The 24019-nt window shown below is 41.1% G+C and overlaps 1 protein-coding gene across 2 annotated transcripts in view; it reads right to left on the bottom strand.

Annotated features, from left to right (window-relative positions):
- The window catches only part of MTDH (metadherin), a 41535-nt gene extending 24996 nt beyond the window's left edge, over nt 1-16539 (bottom strand). For both annotated transcript variants that reach the window (XM_086609485.1, XM_086609483.1), the window contains exons 1-5: nt 16135-16539; nt 9877-9981; nt 4761-4842; nt 4110-4289; nt 1370-1438 (exon numbers count right to left, since the gene is read on the bottom strand). In XM_086609485.1, the coding sequence (XP_086465611.1) occupies nt 1370-1438; nt 4110-4289; nt 4761-4842; nt 9877-9981; nt 16135-16539 (841 nt within the window). The remainder of the gene's footprint in view (nt 1-1369; nt 1439-4109; nt 4290-4760; nt 4843-9876; nt 9982-16134) is intronic.
- Nucleotides 16540-24019: the final 7480 nt, after the last annotated feature.

Below are 24019 nucleotides of genomic sequence, written 5' to 3'. Positions count from 1 at the left end.
ATGTCCTCTAAAGGTAATATGACTTCTCAGGGGAAGGTAACAACAAAAATATCAAAGGGACAGAAACGAAAGTGTAGAATCATAGAAAGGTTAGGGTTGGAAGGGACCTCAAAGAGTTGGTAGAAAAACTCTTGCAGCCTTGCAAAAAGAGAGCTGAAGCCCTGAAGCAGGAGCCTGATTATTCTGTGTTATCATACAACTCTCTCATCACAAACATCTTCCTTTTGTATGATCAGCAAGTTTTCACAGAATCACAGAAAACTTAAGATTGGAAGGGCTCTCTGGAAGTCACCTAGGTTCCACCTTCTGCTCAAAGCACAGCAAACTTCAAAATCATACCACTTCACTCAAAATTTGGGAAATCATAAGGGCTGATGGTTCAAAGCACCTCTGGACAGTCTTATTAAGAGCGTTTTTCCTCACGGCCAGTCAAAATTTCCTTTACTGAAACCTGATTATTGCCTCCTGTCCTTCCATTATGCATTTCCCAACTCCTTCTGTGCTATGGTCCCAGGAAGTTTGCATAAGGAGTAAAGCTCTCAAAAACTATCAGAAAGTCATTCACTTTCTAGACCTGGGTGCTTTTAATGACTCATTTGTTGACTTGCTTAATTGACCTGATTACTTTTCATTAAAGCAACACAATTAACAAAGACTATGAGTAAAACCATCTTGAATTCATTATGCCAAACTAATTCACTTCAAGTATTACTAGAGCAGTATCTCTTAATTAGAAAACTGCTAAGATTCACTAGTTGATCACAGTCTAAAAATGGCCAAATATTTTAACAAATACATGTATGACAGTGTCATGTATATTTATTTATAAACATACATTTACATTTACATACTTTCAAAATGAATGTATGTAAAGTATGCCTCAAAGGAGTATGTAAATAATTGTGTATACACAAACATGTGTATACAATCTGAAATAAGTGTAAACTTTAAAATAATCCGGACTGGTATCTTTGAGCTCTTTGGAGTTATCCATGTTGAGTTTTTCTTTGAGCAAATAATCAATTCATTAACAAAAAGTGAGTAAATTTGAACAGCTAGCATAAAGAATTTTGAGATGGAGCCTGAGAGTAAGCTTTACTGTTCTGTAAGTAACAATTTTTAAAATAGCTAATCTGGCTGAAAATTCTAGATACTGAATCCTTTTTTCTACATGTATCAGAGACTGTTTTCAACCTGTTGAGAAGTAACTGCAACTCATAAGTGTATCATTTGCATAGCCAAAAGAACCACCTGTATAATAAAGTTCCAGATCAGTAACTGCATGAAATCCTGCAGTGATAATTTGTGTTTTCACTTCTCTAAAACACTTTCTAGTTAATTAGGATGCCTAATAATGAAAGCTTTTTACCTTGTGGAATTGATGACTCCCCCTTCGCAGGTTTAGAGCTGCTAACTTGCGCATTGAGAAGTGCATCACCTGATTAAGAAGTAAGACGAAACAGAGCTACAGTAAGTTTTTTCAAATAGCAAGACCTGTGAAAATCTTCTAAAAGAGTATGTGACTGATATTTTAAGAAAAAAAAAAACCCTCAGTACCTCAAGTATATTAAGACATTTCCAGAAAACTTAAGAATAAAATTAAAATTATCTGGTTTATTATTTGTGTTTATTTTGCAGGCAGAATGAACTCAAAGCCTATTTAGGGCCTATAAACCAAGTAACTGCAGATTTCAAAGAACTTCAGCTAGCTTCCCCAAGAAGGGCAAGCAAATGGCAGCTCTAAGTAATTCAGAAATTATATTGCTATTTCCAACTTCTACCTTACCACGAAAACACTAGATAAAGCTGAATTCTTTGCAGGTTAGTCTGGTACAAGGTGACACATAAGAACATATGATGCATAAAGGACTCCAACTAGAGAGGTTGCAGTAGTTAAGGCTAGCCACAGAATATACAGACAGTTGGAATTACCATTCCTTGAAGCTGTTTGCATGTAAATGGACAGAAAAAAAAAAGACTACAAGAACAAGAACCATGCACACAGTCAAGATGCAAACAAGTGTCAATAAAAACACCAGGAAGGCATGCAAATTTCAATATATTGTTACAAGGTACCAGACAGTTGCTAGGTTCAGTCTTTTTTGCCACTTTCCTAGAAGATTGAGTTTCATCTAATTAAAGCACCAACTGTATCAGTAGGTTAAAAGTATGTCAAAGTGTCATGGTTTGATGTGGAGGGGGGGGTGGTTCTGGTGGCAGGAGAGGGGTTTTGGTCCCTGTGACCTCCCCGGTTTTGGAACCGGGTTAGCCTTAGTTCTGGCCACCAGATCAGACTGCCATCCCCCTCGGGGTTGAGCCAATAGGGCGCCTCTGCGAATTGCCCTATTTAAGTCAGGACAAAGGGACCGGAAAAGGTGCTTTGCCCAGGATCGAGCAGAGAAGGGAGGAGGGCACTGCCCCCGCTCCCTGGCTCCCGGCCGGGCAGCTGCCTGCGTCGGGCCGGCGCCGCCCACGGAGAATGGCGGCGGCGGAGCCAGCTGGGGAACTCGGGGGCACCCCACTCCCAGGGTGCCCACTGGGCTGAGTTCACCTGGAGAGGACTGAGATCTGAGAGAAACAGCCGCATCGACAGCAGGTCAGTGAGGATGGAGCGGGAGGAGGTGTGCCGGAGCCGAGTTTCCCCTGCGGCTGATGGTGAGATAGCAGGTGGCCACCCTGCAACCAGGACGGCCTCGGTGGAGCAGAGACCCACTCGCAGCCTGTGGGGAGAAGATGCCTGAGCCTGAGGATGGTCGTGTTGGGGTGCACGACAAGGCGGAGAGGCATCTGGAGTCTGCGTGACGACCCACGCCGGAGCGAGTGGCTACAGCTCCCTAAGTACCCGAGACTGTCGTAAAGCCCACACCGGAGCAATCTGTGGGGAAGGATTGTTTCCAGTGGGCTGGACTCATGTTGGAGAAGTTTGTGGATTTTTCCTCGTGGGTAGGGGATCCATTGGAGCAGGGGAAAAGGGTGTAAGGACTCCCTCTCCTTTAAGAAAGAAGCAGCAGTAACAGCACGGAATGAACTGACCTGCACTCCCCCAGTCCCTGCCCCCTGTGCTGCTGGGGGGAGGAGGTAGAGCCGGGAGGAAAAGGAAAGGCGGGGGGGAAGGTGTCGGTTTTAAGATCTGGTTTTGTTTCTTTCTGTCCTCTCAAGTAATCGGTTTTTGTTTCCCTTTGTCCTTCTAAATAATCATTAATAAACTGTTTTGCTTTAAGAAAAGCCCCGTCTGTTTTGCCCAGGACCATGGTTGGTGGGTGCTCCCTCTGTTCTTGTCTCAACCCTCAGCCCCTTTGTTTTTTTTTTTTTCTCTCCTCTCTACTTTACTGGAGAAGGAGAGACTGTGTGAGTTTTAGTTGCTGGATCAGCCTAAAACCACGACACAAAGCTAATCAGTTTGTGTCTTCAGATTCTTTCAGCTTCATAAACCATTTCTCAGTTGCAGCCAAATATGAATTCCTGTGCCTACACACAGTTTAAACCAGCCCATGCAACTTTTTTCCTAAACAGCAGCAGCCGTAGAAGCTAAAGCCTGCATTTCCTTATTGAATCCTTAGCTATAGTAATTGATTATTAAATCTCAGGCAGATGTGCCCCACCATTACCAACAGCTTTAGCACAGGTTAAATCAATGTTGGAAAAAACATCTGTATGTTAAGCAGCGAATCATCTGTAAAGAGATCTCATGGGCACAACCTTCCCACAAGGAAGCGTTAAGAAAGCTAAGGAGTTGGTGCTGCCTGCAGTAGTGCTGAGGATGCCTTGGAAGTTTCCAGAAACATAAAGGGCAGAGTCAGCAGAACACAAGTGAAGGAATGGGGACACATGCCTACACATCTATGTGGCTACTGACAGAGCACTGGTGTGGAAGCCAGTGTCTCAGCCACTTACTCTAGAACATTCCCTCCTGACCGCCTTCGAAAGCATGGTTCAAAAAAAGGGTGAGTTTTGCACAATGCAAAGTACCTTTACGTGGCTTGAAATAATTTCCTTAAGAGTTACACCTCCAAATATACCTACCTCACGTTCAAAATAGAGTCACTATTTAAACATTCAGGTAAACTTATCTCTCTAGAACATGTTCACAGACCTATTGACCATCATACCTTTATTTTTTCTGAGACCAACCGGAAGTGATGGTGTAGGCATCAGCAGTTCAATGGATACAGAAACTGTATTTTCCACCCCTTGGAGATTTGACTCTCCTGAGCCACCGTCAGTCAGCACCTTGTCTCGCTTACGCTGCTGTCGCTTCTCTCTGTTACTGATTTTCGTTTCCCAGGTTCCTAAAACATCCCCCAAATGAAAACAACACTAAATAAGTCAGAGAGCAAAAAGGAAAGAGTTTTAGCTCATTTCATATCAAGCTGAAGTCTGAGTACAGGTTCAGCTTAAAAATCATAGACATAGTCAACTTCAACACTAGGTTGAAAAAAAATGAATGGCTGGCCAAAGGTAAGGTTGTCTGGATGTGACATTATACTACTTTGCTTCAGAGCAAAATATGAACAACACGAGGGCCCTACTATAACAACTTTTCTCAGTTTTTGTAAGTTTGACTTAAAAAAAAAAAATCAGTTGATGTTATTAAATATTTTTGTTTCAAATATTAGATTTCCAGATACAATATATGACTGTGGAGTCAGGACAAAATAAGTCTCTTGTCTTTCTTTACGAATCACAAACAAGTAAACCTAAAAGAGCACTTAAGTCAAAATATGTGCAATTGCATTTCTTTCTGTGTTTATGTTCAGTACCTTCATCAACTTCCTTTCCATCTAGACGTGACATATCCTGAATCGTTTTAGCATCTCCTTTTGATTTCTTTTTTTTCTTTGACTAGAATAAAAATAAAACATTCTTTTAATAATTACTTAGTGATCGCTTGTCATAGTGATTTAGAATTCCCCCCCCACTGAAATATAGGAGTAAATTTAAAACAGATTTTCCTCTGTATGAACAGTCCCTTGAAATGAGTACTAAACAATACTAACTCCTAAACATAAGATTATTGAAGTAACATGAAAGACTTACACAGCACACAATTGGCAGGTGGGGTGAACAACTACTTATGCTACAAAAGCACGAAGTCTGCTGGAAGAAGCTATGCTGATGGCATCACAGTCACAGAGGAGTATGAACTGTTTGGCAGGCAGATCCCACCCTGGTAAAATTGTTTTGTTTAGAAGCAAGTATAAAGTTACATGTGGAGAAATAAAGAATGCCAGTGACTCCTATTAAAAAAGTGGGTAACAGAACTCCAGCTTGCAAAAGGACTTCAAAACAGTAACTATGATTAGAGTCCATACAATAGATATACAGTTCTTCCCCCCACCCCCAAGGTTTCACCAGTTACGGCTTCTTGGCTATACAAGCAGAGATAAACGAAGAAGAGACGACTAGTTCTGCAGGCACTTTTGGTGCAAGAGGTAGCAATACAAAGCACTAAAATGATAATATGAGAAAAAAAGATGAAAAATGACCCAAGATATTGGGAGAGAGTATATTGCAGAAAGCCTTGGAGTTTAATCTTTTGATAAGCTAAAGTGAAGGCAAATTGACTTGACTACCTTCTTAGAAAGAAAATACAGAACTGAAAAGTTTTTCAATCTAGTGAAGAAAGGTGTAAGAACTACCAGATAAATCTGAATGAAAAAAACAGACTTTTTAAAGAAAGCTGTTTATCCACTGAAATGTTATAAGGGGAAACATTCACTGATTCACCATCTCTGGAATATTCAAATAAAGATATTTTAAGAATGGGGGATCTCTTTCTGGAACACATGCTTCTGCCAGAGTAAGACTAGTAATTGCCAGCTTTATACTTGAGTTCAAACTACATGATTTTCTAGTCTCAGATGTCCAAGAAGAGTATAATAATCTCTCTAGAATTCAGAATTTATAATAGCCAAATTATCACCACAGCTGCAGCAGATATCCTGTGAGCCCATAATGGCAGGCAGTTCATATGCCTTTGGGTTAGCATGCCCAAAAAGTATCATGTAGCTTCAATGTAGGTACTGAAAGCAGTATGGCTTGTTAGTGCAGTACCAGAAATAATAATAAAAATTTCACTGCTTATATGCAATGCTGTGCCAACACACCTATGACACTCAGGGAGCTGACTTGAGCAGTTAACTCATGGTTTACTGCACTAGTGGACCCACACTAGGGATCCACCCAAACTGAATTACCTCACATATTTGCTCAGTAGACAATGATGGTTACCCACATACCAGCTATCTAACTTCTGAAAAGTCTCAAAAAGAGAAGGGCCAGTTTCAAAAGCAAACCAAGAATAACTGGTTCGAAGAATAAAGACAAGCCAAATTATTTGCCAGAGCACCTTCTAAGAAAAGAACTGAAAAGGAGAGTGGCAAGCATGAAAAACAGTTATGAATTGCTTGTTGGAGCCCAAGCAGAGGAAAGATTAATATATGTGTACTCACATCTCCCATATTCAGCTACATTGACAATGTAAGTTTAGGTCTTAGCATCTCCCACCCACAAAGCCCTAACTACCCAACTGTCCTCTGGCACTAACAGACCACCCAAAATTACTTCAGAAGTTTCCAAGACAGCAGTTTAAGATGACTGCTCCTCCAAATTATAACTGCAGTTTCTTAAATAACAAGCTCCTACAGAGGTATTCACATAAAATTTTACACTTCTTATGAAAACATCAAAGCTTAACAGTTTTAAAAATAAGTTTGTTACTAACAACCCTTGTTCTTTAAAAAGATCAAGAATCCAGATCTTGAACATACATTTATTTTCCTAACCTGATGTCCTGGTTTCAACTGGGACAGAGTTAGTTTTTCTTTTTAGTAGCTAGAAGAGCTCTGTGTTCTGGAGTCACTATGGGACTTGTTATGAGAAGAATGTTGATAGCACGCTGACGTTCATAGTTGGTGCCGAGACATCAAGGACCTTTCAGTTTCCCATGGTTTGCCAACGTGCAGGGGCACAACAGGCTGGGGGAGGAGCATGGCCAGGACAAAGGGCCCACAACTGCCTTTATGATTTGAACTTAGACTTTGGATTGAGGGCCAAACTGGCCAATGGAATATTCCATATCATGCAACGTCATGCCCAGTATATAGATAAGGGTTAACTGGGAAGTTGGGGAATGCTCTTCTGAGAGCTCTCTCAGACTGAGTTCTATATCTCTCTCGCTTTCTCTTCGGACCTCTCACTCATCTGGGATTGCGGTGTAAGGACTTATCTGTTTTGGGATCACTTGCTGGGACAGGACAAACACTGGTCACCAGGTGGTGAGCAATTACATTGTACATCACTTGCTTGTATTTATTATTATAAATATATATATTAATATATTATTATTATTTTATATTATTATTAAACTGTTTTTATCTCAACCCACAAGTCTCCTTCCTTTTTCCCTTTTAGGTCTCCTCCCTATTCTCCGAAGGGGTAGGGGAGGGTGAGTGAGCAGCTGTGTGGCATTTAGTTGCCAACCAGGTTAAACCACAACACCCGAGTTACTAGAACCAAATCTGAGAAACCAGAACTATAATTAGTTATCCAACTTACTCACCACCTGCCAAACTGCGTGGTGTAAGAGCCTCTATCTCAGTAACAAACTGACTGAAACAGCATGAGATGTTAAAGGTTCCTGAGCAAGCTAGCTGATCCTTTTGCAGAAGCTTATTCATTCAAAGTGTCACCTTCTGCAACACAGAAAGCTGCCAGCATTGGCTCTGCCACCAGCCAAAGACCACATGAGCAACTCAGCAGGCCTGCCAAAATTTTTAAGTCTTTAAGATGCACTGTCCCCCATGCAAGAACAATAGAAAAATAATCCTTTCTTCTTCAAGCCTACTGGTCTGTTTATTTCTAGTATTCAAGACAAGACAGTTGTGTGTTTGCAAACAGAATGGGCAATGAAGTTTTAACATCCTCCAATCTCATCCACAGAGTCACTTCTCAGACACAGTTCCCTACACTAAAAACACCCTGTACTGTGCAAGTCACTAAAACGAAAAAAAGGGAAGAAACTATTCAAAGCATCACGATAATCATAAACCAGATGAACAGCCACAATCCAGATATTACCCAAACCTTCCCCTCCTCCAAAGCAGAACAAGAGGATAGAACTTAAATGTCTATCCTGAAAAAACATGTATGAAATTCACAACCCTGAAGCAGCTAAGAAATACAGAAACACAAAGTGAGTGTGATTTTTCATTGAAAGCATATATTCGAGCACTAAAAAAAAAAAAATCATACCCTTCAGGTCACAGATTATACATATTCACATATTGACACAAACATGGAGTACTTAAATCTCCCTCATGGACTTACACCACCCATCCCAAGCTATACAAAGACACACACACAGGACTCCTTATAATCTTCTTCGCAGGTTTCTAATGTTACAAATGCAACAGATGCCCTGAGAGGCTTAATCAAATAATTAGATGCCTGTGAAGTCACCTGTAGTTAGAATAAAGTTCTTGGGTATGTTTTTACTTGAAGGGTAATAACCATCTCCTGATGCAATCACACTTGCCCAAAGTGATACAAAAACATAATCACTTGAATATGCATCCATATCCATACAGTGGTAATGATTGCCTGGAGCTGCAGCTTCAACTTAACGTTTTATAATTCAGATCACTATGTTGGCAATTTCAAGGTAAAGCTTGAGTTTAGCATTTAAGCACCTTACCTACCTGGAAATCTGCTTGAGACAGAGTGAACATTGAGAAGAAAAATATAGTTATTCCTTTAGGATCAAATTTTATGATGTTTTTGAAAAAAACACAAAGTCAATCTGATACACAACACATGGAGGTGAAAAAGCAGTGTGCAGCATAAAATTTTAAGGCAAACCCATTTTACAGAAAAGTCTCCCTATTTGCCAATGCTAAAAATGTTTAGAGCCCTATAGGCAACTAACAGGATACAGTCTTCTAGTTAACATACTAACTGCAAAATAAGTTATTATAGGATAGTCAAGTAAGTTAATTAAAGCTTGAACGAGTTAAACAAATCACAACAATCAACTACTGGTTTCAGGCAGTTTATACATAGTCATTTATTTTCCCAAAACTCCTCAGTACAGCTAGAACAAATACATTTTGTTGAAGAAAATAAATCAGAAATTCATGACAGTGGGAAAATTTCACGCGCAACGGTAGCAAAAGAACCAAGCCAAAAGTTATCATCAAACGCCTATCAAATATACTCATGTAGCCTACAAATGATAGCATTTTTGATAAGGCTAGAAGATATTAGTACTCATAATGCGAAAAATAACATTGCTATTAGCATGGTTATCTTCTAGATAAAGCTACACACCAAGCTTCAAAAAAAGTTTTTAATGTAGCTGTTCAATTTGCATAACAAAATGCTTTCACCAGACTTCAAAGCCCATATTTGTCATCAGAAATTAAGAACTCTAATCACTAATGGATACATCTGACAACAGAAATAAGCAGGCACATGGTCTTAATCCTTTGAATAGTAGTCCCTCAATTGTTAGACCATTTACAAGCCACTTAATACTATCGTTATGTTGCATCTCCACAGAAGCCGGCAAAGATGAAACACAAACTTAATTTCCGTAGACTTAACATTTTCACATGGTGAACAGAGATGGCACTGCTTAGCAGTGGGCAAGGAGGGGGGTTTGTTTGATGCAAACATTCTGTCATAAGGCATGATGTTAGAAGTCAAGGAAATACTACCTTAGTTCTTCTCAACACCAAAATAGATTAGTACTCTTCATAGTAAGAGCTATATCTCTTCACTCATGTAAATAACAGGATTTCAAATCACAAACAGTTACTAGATATTGAAATCATGTGCACTAAACACTGACATTGTCACTTCATATCCATAACTGACCTTTTCATTCTTCTTTTCTGTGTCCACAGGCTGCTTTATGTTTTCTTTACGGACAGTATGTATTACTTCATTCTCAGATACATCAAGGAAAGAGCGTCCATTGGGCTGTGTAAACAGTAAGCGAATAATAAAAAATTTGAAGAAAGCAGATGAAGCAAAGCTCAAATTACACTATTACTAAAACACAACTATTTGTTGACTGAAAAATGCTTACAAGATTATTAAGTAAATAATAATGGTCCTCAAAGCATCTACTGCAGCTGTGTATTCACCAAACATAGAAACGAGGGAAGAAACAGAACAGGTCTTCGCATTTCACCTCAATCCTACTCAACATAGGCATTGTCTATCAAAAGGTAAATTTCTGAAAGTTACCAGCTGAAAACTGATTCAGAACAGCTACAGTTGTACATGTCATAAGTTATCCAATTAAATGAAATGCATTTACCATTTTGTAGCAGTTTAGCAACAGGCTAAATTTTTAAAATAATTTCTACCTTGACCAAATTTCTGCAATTTCTTCCTATACATATCCCTCACAGTTCAGCTCCTTCACAAGTTAAACTTCATAGTAGAACAGAAATTAGAAGTCAAACACGAAGTATGACTAAGCATGACATCCCATTGTTCTTTTCAGACAGACATGATTATAGTCATTACATTAGTCTACTGTTTTCCCCTCACATAATAAAAGAAAGAAAATTGGCATATATTATTTAACATATAAAGTTAAAACTCTTGACAGTCATTAAATCAGTCTTTATCATCGCCTTTGACAGCAAAGGCATAGACCTTAGCCTATATATATTCCCTATGCAAAAATGTACTAACTTTCAAAAGCCCTGTTTATTGTTAACAAAAATCTATGACTGAAGTTACTGTGCTTAACTATAGAAAAGATGAAAATAAGCAAAGCATTATACTACTGTTAGCCATGTTTTTCACTCAGTGAAAAACAATTGTCAAGTAGTAATTGATACTGAGTCCACACAAATTTCATATTGATTCACATTCATAATGATTCAGATAAAGACTGAAAATTAAGACATTAAGCATAGATAACTACTTCACAGTTGCTTTAACTTTCGTAATTTCTTTTAAAATCAAGTTCGAATTGTATTATATTTAGTTGTTTTTAAAAAAACAAAAGCTAATTTAACTCTGCATCACTACGAATGTGATTGCTTTAAAGTAAAACAAAGGCCATATCACAACCTAGTGTGACCTATTCCTTCAAATATTAGATCTGATCCTCAATTTAACTGGTACAGGTTTTAAGTCTTTCCATGTTATATTATGCTTACAAATCATCCTTGGCATGCTTTCACCAGTGCATAACATAGTATTGCTTACCGAGTTAGCCAGCATGCCAACTTCTTATTTTGTAACTATTAATAGAAATTGAAAGATCAGGTCACCTAACCCCTCTCCTCCTGCAACCACCAGCTTTAAATTATACTTTTCATATCTAAAACACAGTATATTCCCCTCAGCATTCTGAAAACAAAGTATATTTTACAGATCTGTGCCTCAAAACTTGCTCTAAAAGTTCCTCTCACCAAAGCTCATAGTACTTAACTCCACAGGGGTACCAAAGACTCAATATTCAATCTTGAAAAAACCTGTTGCCAAAAATCAGTTCTTGAACCCTGAACTCTATTATTCTCCAGATACCGCACAGCCATGCTATTAGTGGTGTGACGTCTTTCAATCCATGTTAGAACCCGTGACATCTAACATCTTAAGCTGAAGAAAGAATCACTATTTCTAAGTTATTTAGCAGTAGTTAGACAACAGATTTGCTGCATCTAGTATTGGACTTGTGTCAAAAATATTTACAGCCAACTAACTTTAACTCTGTACCTTGCTTTGCTTCTTTACTATTACATATATACCTTAAATTGAAAACCACTTTCTTAATCCCTCTCAAAAATTCATCAGGTGCAAGTTTTAATCTTTAATTTCAAAAAAAATTAAGCTGTTTCTCTGAAGTAATAAGCTAAGTCATATCCATTAAGAACCCTCTGGAAAAATTCATCCACATGACTGTTTAGAACACTGTCTGATCACGTAAATAAACAACCACCATTAGAAATATGTTCAAAAACATGTACCTCCATACATTTCTCCCTGAATGTATCCCTGCATTGTAACAGTCTCCTTTTCAGTGGAAGCTTTCCACATTTATTTTCTGCCCACACATGAATCATAGAATTTTAACCAAAATTCATGTGACCATTTTTGGATATCCCAAAGATAGTACCAGAAGTGGGAAAGAAAAAAGCTTTTCTATAGTATTCAAAAATGTTTCATTTAAAAAGACAACAACAGGCAAAAAGATTAAATTTAAAAGTTTGTGGTAGTATTTTAAAAAAACATAATATTAATTCATTCAAATTGTGCAATTTATGATAGGCCATCTTTTTTTAATCATCCTAAAAGCTACAGGGAAGATGCAACAAGGCAGAAATAGTGCTGTCAACAACACTACTGATTTCTGAACACGTTTCTTGCCTGATGACCTTAAAATCCCAATATTTAAATAAATCTTTTTCACACACATTCACTTGAGGGTGTTAAGATAATACAAAAGCAGAAAAAAGGTTTCACTAAGACTGTTAAAATGAAAAATATTGTTCTTTAAATATGGTATCGTGCAATGGGTAACTCAGTTTCATACTTCAAACGGTAGTAACGAAATTGCTGTCATTTGAGTCTTACAAGGCCATATTATCCAAAGTCCTTAGTTACACATTACAAAGACATGCCTGCTTAGAATATCTTTGGCCAATGAAAGAATCTGCTTAACAATATTATTTTCTTTAAGCTTCTCAAGAAAGAAACAAAGCAATTTCCTCTGAGCACTGGAGAATCCTACAGCCCTACTTCTCCTCCAATTTGACAATTAACATATACCCCAAACCAGTACGTGACTATCAGCTGAAAGTATGAAAAAGTCCTCATGCAGTCTATTTCTAAGTGCAATAAGCATAAAACAGTCACAGCCTGAAAAGTTCTTGAAAGCAGACCAAGTAGGAAACTTCCTCAAATTAATGCTAATGATTTTACTAAAACGTGTAGCTGTCCAGATGTACCTCAAACAATAGGAAATACACAGTCAATTTGGTATTTACTGCATCTACAAATAGATGGTATGAGTGGCTTTCTACAGCTGTAGCAGAGTACAGAAGATGGTTAGTCTCAAGTTTCTATGGCGTTTTGCAGATTGTACAGAAACTATGTAAGAACAGTTTCATCTTTTTCTGCTGAAAGTCTAAAAAAAATGCAAGAGAGAGGCACAGCAATTATTCAGAAGGGAAAGGAATTAAAATTAAAGATCAAGAGATATTTTGAAAGAAAAGAAAAATTCTTAACAGAGGCCAAAGAACTCTGTGATAGAAGACAAAGAGCACTGTCCCTTCCAGGAGCTAAGAAAAGGGGCTTCAGGTTTACTGCAGAGAATCTGAAGTAAGGATACCGTGATACTACCTTGGTCCAAACAGCTGGAGAAAGCCAGAACTAGCTCTGTAAACTACAGTGTTAATGAATACTAAACTGTTTCAGCTTCATTTTTTCCCCAGTCTGCCCACAGCAAGTAAATAAACACAATCTCATAGTTGCTACTGTACCAAGTCAACGCAGTGCTATTCAACTAAACTTACTTTACTGAAAAAAACAGGTAAGTTGTACCCTATCTACACAGGAACTGCATAAAGCCACATGCAAAAAAAAGTAATAATACTCTTCCTCAGAAAGGGTACAGCAAAGAACACTTCTGATCCTGAATGATGAGAGTTACACATCACCTGCCACATGATGAGCTCAGTAATTCTATATTAAAGTAACCCTACAGCTTTTAATTAGACATCCATAGTGTGCTCTTAGTTGCTCTAAGCTTTCCGAAATGCCCGCAATGGAAATCTAGACCCTGGCATAGCAAACCCTGTAGTAAATCTACTGATAATAGGCTTACTCCTTCTCCTTCACAGACCTCAGTATTAGCATCAAAGCATGCAAAAAAACGCAAGACAAACACAACTAGGCACCAATCAGTAAGAAATTTTGTTGCATCTTTAAATTTCCAGCATTATTTTTAGAATTTTTCATGTGAAACTCAGAAAACATTGGGACATGCTAATACAGGTCTCTATGAACTTATATTGGAAAATGAGCATGAGGCAGGCTATTAAACTCTGCCACTGGTACAAACTTATTTGCACTACAGTTAATGATTCAGTTTGTGCATTTTCTTTTTGGAAGAGGAGGCAGGGGGGTTCACCTCTGCATGGAAATAATGAATACAAAGTACCATAAAAATAACTTTTAAAATCTTAAAATACAGAATGACAGCTTGACAGCTGAAAAGCTATTTTTCTCTTTTGATTATGAAAATATTTGCTGAAAGAATGAACGTTGAAACAGTACAAGTATTTATATTCACCAAAAACATTGGTTAGTTAAGTTTTATATAAAATTAATAGAGATTTTGCTTTTATGAAGCCCTGCACTACAGATCATTGTCAAGTTAACAATGTATCTACCTCTTCACTCTGTCTTCTGTTGAGGCATTTTTTAATGTCTTCAGTGATGACTTGCAAGACTTTATGCTTTGTTATTATACTGGATTTGAAGAAAATAAACCAAACAAAATCGAAATTATTTCTAGAATTAGTCTTTCTTTCCAAGAACATGTAACAGATCTATTCACTCTTGAATGATTTTCTGTTCAAAATAGCAAAAAAAATTTGTATCTTTAACATGCCTTCTCCAAAATGGAGACCTAGCTACACTGGAAAGATTCTGAATCACAATGCTTCCTCCTGGTGCTAAGCATTCAATCTCCTGCAACTTCCAGAATCAACTTCAGTAGTTCACTGCTCAAAGACAAGTTGGTGGTGCATGCAGAGTTTTTTATTTTAAGATATTCTGGCCTCAACTTATCATTAAAAAAGAAAAACAAACTTCTCAAGTTTTAATACTGCCACAGACTCAAAAACGAAGGTACAAACCCATTTTCTCTCCTTTTTTCTGGTCATTAGGTAAACAATTCAGATTTTATAGAGCAAGATATAATTAAAATACACAGTTGTTACAGGCAGGGGACATCTGCTGTACTTTCATTCCTATAATCCATTTGGACATAAATAGGATTACAAACATACTAACAATATAAAAGCTATAGAAGCAATCTCTTCAAGCCCCCAAAGATACAGAAGCAATCTCTTCAAGCCCCAAAACTATGATAACTGAAAGTTTAAAAGGACAGCTGATGATTTCTGCATTCTATGATTTTTCTCATGAAGTGCATGCATACTGTCAAAGATGGAAGGTTCCCACACCACATACTGAGGATTTAAAAAAAAAAAAAAAAAAAAAAAACAAACCACGACAGGAACGATCTGTTTTTAAGGGGCTGCTAAGACACAGATTTCCTTATTAAAGGAGATGATCCTTACTGTAACAACTAAATCAGACATATTCCTACTGAGGTAAGCTCACCACCAGATTGATGTTCAAATGTTCTGTTGAAAAGACAAAGTAAAAAGCCTTACTCAAGTTTGAATCATCACAGCGTTTATGGGGCTTACAATGTTATTTCCAATAGTCTGTAACTGCCTGGACTGTAACTCCTGTCTCGAAAACCTAAGCCATACTAAGGTCTCCACTACTGGTTCCTAAACCTGCAAGTATTCCATTTATAATAATCGAAAAATAGTGCTTTGATGTAACTGCTTCCATTAAAAAGCTTCTGAAAAGGAAGGAGCGTTTTCCTCATCACCCAGGACTATTAATGGGCAAACTCCGTATATGCGAGCTGCTCCTCTAGCTCTTTAAAGCAACTGAGCAATCCAGACGACACGAGTCAGCTCCAGAGCAGGGAGTCAGGACGGCCCCATCGCTTACACAGGCACACACCACCCAGGGACAGCTCTACGGCCTCCAGACCCTGCGGACGGTTCTCTCCCTTCCCGTCGGTGCCTACCGAACCTGCGAGCGTTTCACCGAGCAGCGCGCACCAGGCCTGGAGAGAAGAGGCAGTCGCGACCTCCCGCCTGCCTTCCCGCAGGGAACTCGCCGCGCCCGGCCGGGTGCCGCGGCAAACCCGCCGCCGCCGCCGTCCCCGTCCCCATCCTGCCGCTGTCAAGGAGCCCTTCATCCCCCCTCCCCGGCCGGCGCCCGGGCCCGGCGGCCTCCTCCGCCCCACCGTGTCCTCTTCCCTTCCCTCCCGAGCGGCGCGGCCCTCGCAGCCCCTCTCACCCGCGCCGCCTTCTCCGGCAGCTTCTTCTTGTTTCGCTTCTTCTGCTCGTCGCCTTTCAGGTGCAGCTGCGCGGGGCCCGGGCCCGCCGCCTTGCCCTGGCTCCCCGCGGCTGTCAGGGCCGCGCCGGCGGTCTCGTCGCCCTTCCTCTCCGCCGCGCTCCGCGCTGGCTTCTTACGGAGGCCGCCTCCGCAGGCCACGGCCAGGAGCAGCCCCAGCAGCCCCAGTCCCAGCGCGGCCGGGACCACCAAGGCGAGCCAGGTGGGCAGGCCCTGCGGGTCAAGGCCCAGCTCCAGGCCCAGCTCGGCACGCAGCAGGCCCAGGCCGCCCGACAGGACGTCCCGCACCCGGGCCGCCGCCTCCTCGGCCTGCTGGGCCGCCGCCTCCTGCCAGCTTCCCGCAGCCATTTCGGCCCCCTGCCCCGCAGAGACCCAAACCGGGAGGGGCGGCGACAGCGCGCTCAGGCCGAGCGCATCGCGGCCTCAGCAGAGCCGCGCTCGCCTGCCCGAGCCGGAGCCACCGGGGTGGGAGGGGGGGGAGAAGGACGGGACAGGAGCGGAGCCTCGGCGGGACGCGGCTGCCTCAGCCCCGGAGGCGCGCGGGTCTCCTCCTCTTCCTCCCCACCCGACAGCCGAGCGCGCAACGTCACGTCACCGCCCCGCCGAGCGAGCGAGCGCCCGCCGCTACCGCAGCGCGCCGCCACCGCCGCGCGCGGGGCGGGGGATGACGACCGAAAGGCGGGCGCGGACCGCTCCGCCTCCGGCGCCCTCCTCCTCCTCCTCCGCCCTGCCCGGGGCGGTGCCGGCCGCGGGGAAGGCGGAGGGGCGGTGCGGACAAGCAACTTCGACGTGGCAGCCGGCGAGCGGGGCGGCGGCGGGGCCGCGTCGCCCCTGTGGCCGGGGCGGGAGACCCCGCGGTGCATCCACAGGGGGCCGGGGCGGGATGTGGAGCCCGCAGGTGGAGGCTGGTGGTGGCCGGTCGTCTCCTAGCAGCGCACCGCGGAGCGGGCCGCTCCTGGCGCGGTGCCGAGGCGGCGGGTGAGGGTCGGCCCCGGCGCCGGTGTCCCGGCCCCGGCAGGGCCTTCCCAGACCCGCAGTGCCGTGGGTGCATTTCCGCGGTCGCGCCACTCATCGGCTCTATTGGAGTTCGCGGTTGCCCCAGAGAGGCGGCGCAGCGCCGGTGCCGACACGTTTAACTGCCGGTTTGTGGGTGCTTTCACCGCCGGCGCGACTCCAGAACCCGCGTCAGGGGGCTCCGGGGCTTGCGGGTAGTTGCTCCTTCCTCTCAGGCGTCAGAGGCCGGGGTCGGGGCCCTCCGGAGGGCATCTCGCCTGCAGAGAAGCAATTTGAAAAAGTTGTCAAAAAAATAGTAAAAAATCGGTATGCTTTTAGTTATTTCTAAATATCCTAGACAAGGTAACGTAACAGCATAGATATTATTATCTAAGAGCCGTATTTTCTAAGATCTTAACTCAGAAAAGCTGGCTCGATACGTCAAATCAAATAGCGAGCTTTATGAAAAACACATCTGTGTATATCACAACGGGAATTGTTCTGTTATTAGGAACTCCCAAAACTGCGTTTTTTCCATATGCTTTAAAAATGAGCCCTAAAAACTTTGACCCCAAATGCATATCTTGATTTTTCAGAAATCCATCTCACAGCATCCAGAGTTCCTGCAGAATTTGAGCTGTCAGAACCTCAGAGCTGGAATTGAGTCTCTTTACAGTGAATATGGTTTTCTGCAGTGGTGTGTTGCTGGAAAGTAATGTTGAGTTCCATTCTGGTCATCTGCAATTCTAGTCATAAAAAATGTTCCTGCTAGAAAAATATCTGGGTTTAGTGCATTGAAATCTGCATGGGATACTTGAAATTTAAAAGGTAGTGAAATATAATTTGTTTAACCAGCACAGTGATCGCTTACACTGTTTTCATATACCTATAACTTTGCTTTATTTTGTAAAGTCAATGTATCTTTCACATACAAGTATTTATATATTTTTACTCTTCTCAGAGTTTCTACATTGCTTCTAAGTCCTAGCTTTTTTTTATGATACCACCAGGCAGTCAATTCCTGCTTTTCTAATTGACTTCAGTTGGAACGAAGGATATTGCTGGGACTAGTGGTAGCAACAACCTCAGGCAGAGCATTTTACTGGTTGTAGACATTTATATACTTTCAGAAGATTAACTTTTTTTATTCAAAGTCATAATACTTTGGTTTTTTATAAGCCTTTTATGCTTTAGCATAGACCATGCACATTTATTGGAAAATATTAACTATCATTGTACTGGTTGTTGCACAACTCAGCCACCCTAGTGTGTCAAATAAATTATTCTATAAGTAGTTTCTTTGTTTAAGATGTTGCCTTACATAGATGGAGGTGACGAGCAGTGATCATGTAGTTTTAGTTCAAAATCCATTATCTGAAAAAATACGCCTAACCAATGAAAGCATCATTCAGCTACAACGACTCTGTTTTTAAAACCCAGGCCGCAGAACAGTAGATATCGTTAATTTTAAAGAAAGCAGTGCAAGAACCTGATGGGGCTGAATTCCACAAGGTGAGTGATTGAATTTAAGACCCGCCGAAGCTTTTTAAACGCAGCACTGTGGCACCACCGAGTGGCAGCATCGTGAATAGCCGAGCAGTCGTGGGAAACAGATTTCGGTAGGGGAAAAGAAAAAAAAGGTAGCAGCTCCTCACTTGAAAATAACCAGTTTCAGTTTCAGTCGGCTGATGAAGCAAGTTAATCTGAAACTAATCTTTATTCTGAACTAATGAGATATAGCCATAGATAGACATACAATTTGTAGCAAATTGAAATATTTTGTAGAAAGTTTGTGTGATTCATTAAAAGTGGCAGGAACATACATACTACTCTGACAGTACTTATCAAATAAAGCAAACGTTCTATTTCATAATAATTTGGGGACTAATATTAGTGTAATATTAATCTTCAAATGTTTTAATAGGTTTGACCAAAGCTACCCTAAGGACTCTTTCTGGCAGTGCTGAATATAAACATTTTTCTCATTACGTTCTCCCAGGGATCACAGCAGAAGGTTGAATGACACGATACAAAAGAGAAAATAATGACAAAAAAATAATAAGAACAAAGCTTAATTTTAAAATTTTTAATGTAATCTCTCTTGTCCTTGCAGACTTTCCTTGTTTTACCACAACTGCTGTTAGACATACCCTATATAATACCTTTCCACACCATATTTAAAACTCAGCACCTGCCATTTGGCATGGCATGAGGAAAAAGTAGCAGACAGAGTTTTCCTTGAGAATTTAACTCATCTGGGTCATGGCTGGGTGCCTTAGGCTAAGGCTCGGCCCAGGCTGAGGATTTGGGTTAGAGTTAAGGATTGGATTAGGAGCAGGAGAGTCGTCATGTCTAGAGATGCCCTTGGAGTGGAGCTACAAAGGAGAGCCAAAGAGAGGTAGGCCATGAAAAGAATTCTTCCCTGAGATGTTTTCATCCAGGCCATGACTGGGCTTGTTTGAGGAGGCTGAGGTGAGGATTACTTAGACAAAGCCTGGATGTGGTGGAGCAAAAGAGCAGCCAGAGTGAGGGGTAGGCTGCAAAAATAATTCTTCCCTGAGATATTTTTCATCTGTGTGCTAGCTCAGGGTCTGGAGCTAAGGCTCAATCCGTCCTTTGCATTCAGACTAAGTTGTGTTTTAATTGGGCAGAGCCTAGAGCTCCACTTGGAGTCAACCTGAGAAAGGATTGCTGAAGGAATTCTCTTCTGGGAACTAGATCATTTTGGCTATGGCTTGGGATTTTGGGCTATTCTCAGTTGATGTTGGGTCTTAGAATTGGGGCTAAAGTTAGGCTTAGGGTCAGGGAACGGACAGAGTTTGGCTCTCCATTTGGAGTGGGGCAGGAAAGCAGCTCCAAAGAGAAATGAGAAATTTCATCTGATTGATGGTTAGGGGCCTTTGGCCAAGACTCAGCCCACATGTATGGATTTGGTTTTGTTTAGGGTTGGGAGAAGAGAGAAATTCTAGAGCTCCACTTGGACTGGGATTGGAAAGGGACTGTCAAAAGAAGGGGTAGGGGACAAAAAGAATTGTCCTCTGAGAACATATTCACCTGGGCTATAGCTGAGAATGTTGGGCTAGGGCTCAGCTGACACCTAGGTTTGGGGTAAGGGTTAGAGGAGATATAAAGAGTGGGAACTCCAGTTGAGTGATTTGGAAAGTGGCTACCAAAGGGAAGAGTGGAGTGTCAAAAGGATCCTCTGCTGAGATCTTTTTCATCTGGGCAGTGGCTGTGATGTGCTGAGCTTCAGCTGACATGAGCACATATTTATCTGAGTCATAGCTGGGATATTTTTGTGTTAAGCTTCATCCAACACAATGTGTGGACAAAGCACAGAGCTCCATTTGGAGAGAGGCTTGAAAGGTGCTGCTGAAGGAAGGTGTAGATTGCAAAAAAATTGTCCCCTGAGAACTTGTTCAGCTGGGCTATGTCTGGGGGACCTGGGCTGACTCTCAGTGATGTCCTGTTCTCAGAATAGTGGATTATTTCAGCAAGTCTTCAAACAATTTCAGTTTTCCTAATGCAGTGCTTCAGGAAGGGTTTCTTTCCTGCCTCAGGGGAGAAGAAGAGGATAGTTCAGTTAGAAGATGAGTAATCCGTGTCCCGCTTTGGCCTTGGAACTTCACCTTATCTGTTTTTCCAGTTTACATCAGCTTTTTGAGCTGACACAGAATCCTACGTCAAAATTCACTGTTAAGGAGTACTGTGTTCTTCAAAGTCTTTATTAATTTTACATTATTTTTCATTATAGTTCCTATTCTTGTGCATAACCATATCATTCAAATATAGAAACATTCAGACAAAAATGATAAACTTAATTCCTTATACAAAGGATAAGTTCTCATTAAACTTTTGACATAAATAGTGTTTAGACATCAAAGCTAAATTGTCGTTATGACTGATAGAGCTCAGGAGTGTCTTGGGAGGTGAAGAACACTTTGGCAGACTGTTCACGTTCAAATTGCTATCAGCCCTAAGCACTGAGAAAAATAAATATGCAAAGACTTGCTACCCTGCTGGGAAAAAACACCTTTGAATTAACAGAAAGCAAACACTGAATCATAGGCCTATTAGCTCATATCACTGGTTATACAAAATTGTTTTCTGTGTTTTGTCAAGTGTGCGTTAAATATCTCTCATAATAGGTCTTCTAACATTTATCTTTGGAGAGTTTTCACAGCTTTATTTTATTAGGAAAGACAGTTTTCCTAGTACAGCATTTTAATCTAGAAGTGGTTGCTGTTCATACAGATGGCACCAAGTTAGCCTGGAACCATGTGGTTCGTTATTAGCGATACAATTAGAGAATCCAAGTGTTCAGGCTCGTTTATGCATTTAGCCTTTTGCACTGTAGTCTGTGTTGCCGAGTCTCCTGAGCTGTCGGTGCCTGAGCTAGCTAGGGACAGGAGAAGCAGGGACATCAGTGCAGACATATTCAAGCTCTTTCAGTTGTTCCTCTTTGTTCTTGTTCTGGTTTTGGTGGGACAAAAAATTGTTAGAATCAATTTTCTGTTCAGAGAAGCTACATTTCTAAAGTAAGCTGCATTTTTAACAAGAATGCAGCATCTCATTCAGTCAGAGCAAAGCTGATAAGGCACTTTCTTTTAGTTTGTAGCTGACCCTGATATGCAGGTCTCTATTGTGCTTGAGGACTTTTCAACTTGTTTTTTGCTAATCATCCAGATGTCCAAGAACTAGAGGGGAGTGTGGCCAGGGCGATTGACACCTAAATTAACAAATGGGTATTCCGTACCATGTAACGTCATAAATTGGAAAGTTTGTTGGGGACAGAGGCTCTCCGTCACTCTCTCCGCTCTCTCCCTCAATGGTCACTGTCTCTAGAGAGTCTTGCTTTTTATTCTGCTCCTGAGGCCTACTCTCTCTCTTCCAGGGTTGCAGTTTTGGGACTTTCTTGCTCTGGGATTGCTAGCTGGGAACAGGCAGGACATTGGCCAAGGAGTGGTGAGCAGCCGCACCATACATCGCTTGTCTATATGTATTATTATCGTTATCTTTATTTTATTTTATTTTATTTTATTTTATTTTATTTCAATTATTAAATAGTTCTTATCTCAATACACAACTCTTCCTTATCCCCATTCCCCATGGGGGAGGGAGGGGAAGGGAGTGGGGAGGGGTCTTTGGGTAATAGAACAGCTGGCTATTTTTTAGCCCTGGATACAGGCTAAATGTAGACAGTTCTACTCTAAATAATTTTGTTACAAGCTTGGGCTGGTTTCTGTCATTCTGATCCAGAGGTAGGTGGGAATATTCCAAAATACCAAATGTTATCAGAAAACTCCAGTTCAGGGAAATGACAGTCACAGAGGGAAACGTGTCTGTTTCAGTGACCTTTTGATGTGGCACACCTGGGACTCCCACAGGAAGCCTGATCTGGCCCTGTTCTCCTGATGGCTCATATAGCAGGGTGCTGTGAAGCCAGAGAACCCTTGGCTGTGAGGTCTGCCACAGAGAAGACCTGTTCTGGGCAGTTGTACTCTTGGAAACCCAAAATATCTAAGCTTTTGCCTAAGATAGATGATATGATTTTTCAGTCCCTTTTTTAGTAGATGGAAAGCTGTATAGTCCCATGGAAGGAGAAAAAAACACATCAGGCAGTCGCGAAACTATGAATAATACATAGAATGTATGTGAATTCAGTCTGCACCATCGGTGCTAGATCTGGCATTTCCTAACTTTTGGGAACTCAATTTGGCATTCTTAGTTGTTCTTAATGTGAGAATTTACATACCAAGTAGACTTTTTTGAAAATCAAATAGGAAAAACAGTTATCTTCTGACTTTAAAATCTACCAGATTGAAATTATTCCTGTGCAGAGTAAAAACCTCAGCCTCGTGTGAAACTCGTTGAAACCTGACTCCCTGAAAGATTGCACTGTCTATAGTGTGTATGTCTATAGTACTCAGTAAAATAATCCCAGGGACCATTTCAGTTTCTGTCCCTGGGGTGGCACGTGCTGGATCGTACCCACACTGCTTAACACTCCTATAGCTGACGGGCTGTGTCCATACTGAATAGGTTGTGTCTCTTTGTTTCGTTTGAGTACCATGTGATGTTCTTATGACTCTAAGAGATAACTGCTATTTATTTTGTTGGTTTTGTTTTTTTTTAGGTCAAACTATCTGAAACAATGTGAGGGCTGTGTTGCAGCTTGCCAGAGTGAGGTTTTTATTATTTTTAAATTGAGGGGAATATGCTTTGCTGTGGGCCATAAGGATCTGTGAAGATGTTTCAACAGATGAAGACTGTGTAGGTCAGACAAAGGCAAACCTTGTCAATAGAGCTTACAGTAAACTGTCCTGAGCATACTGCCTGAGTTTTTGTTGGAAAGTTAGTTGGAGTGATCCAAAACAAACCCATGATCCAAACTAATGGTTAAGGCCTGTGAATGCTCAGAGTAAATGATTCAAATTTACTCTTTGTCCTCTTTTGTTTACATAAGTAGACCTATATAAAATGTCTAACGTAGGTTCTGAAAAGAAGTATTCACTTTTGAAAAATTCCTCCTAGATGTAACCAAACTCAACCTGAAAGTCTAAAGTGGAGCATGAAAGACCATCTAGATTTCTATGACATTTCGTGCATTAACTGCCAGACCAATCATTTCTGGTAGTCATGTAGTTGTTACTTAATCATTCAGTGTATGGTTTTTATCTAAACCAGAGCACTACTATGCAAAACATTCACATTTAGAATTACAGAGTAAATTAGGTTGGAGGGACCCATTTATTCCCATCCCCTGCGCAAAGCAGGACCAACTACAAAATTTGATCAGGGTGCTCAGCCATGTCCAGTCAGGTTTTGAAAGACT

Source organism: Tauraco erythrolophus, chromosome 3 (assembly GCF_009769465.1).
Source record: "Tauraco erythrolophus isolate bTauEry1 chromosome 3, bTauEry1.pri, whole genome shotgun sequence".
Classification (NCBI taxonomy): Eukaryota; Metazoa; Chordata; class Aves; order Musophagiformes; family Musophagidae; genus Tauraco; species Tauraco erythrolophus.
This window is presented reverse-complemented; position numbering and strand designations above follow the sequence as displayed.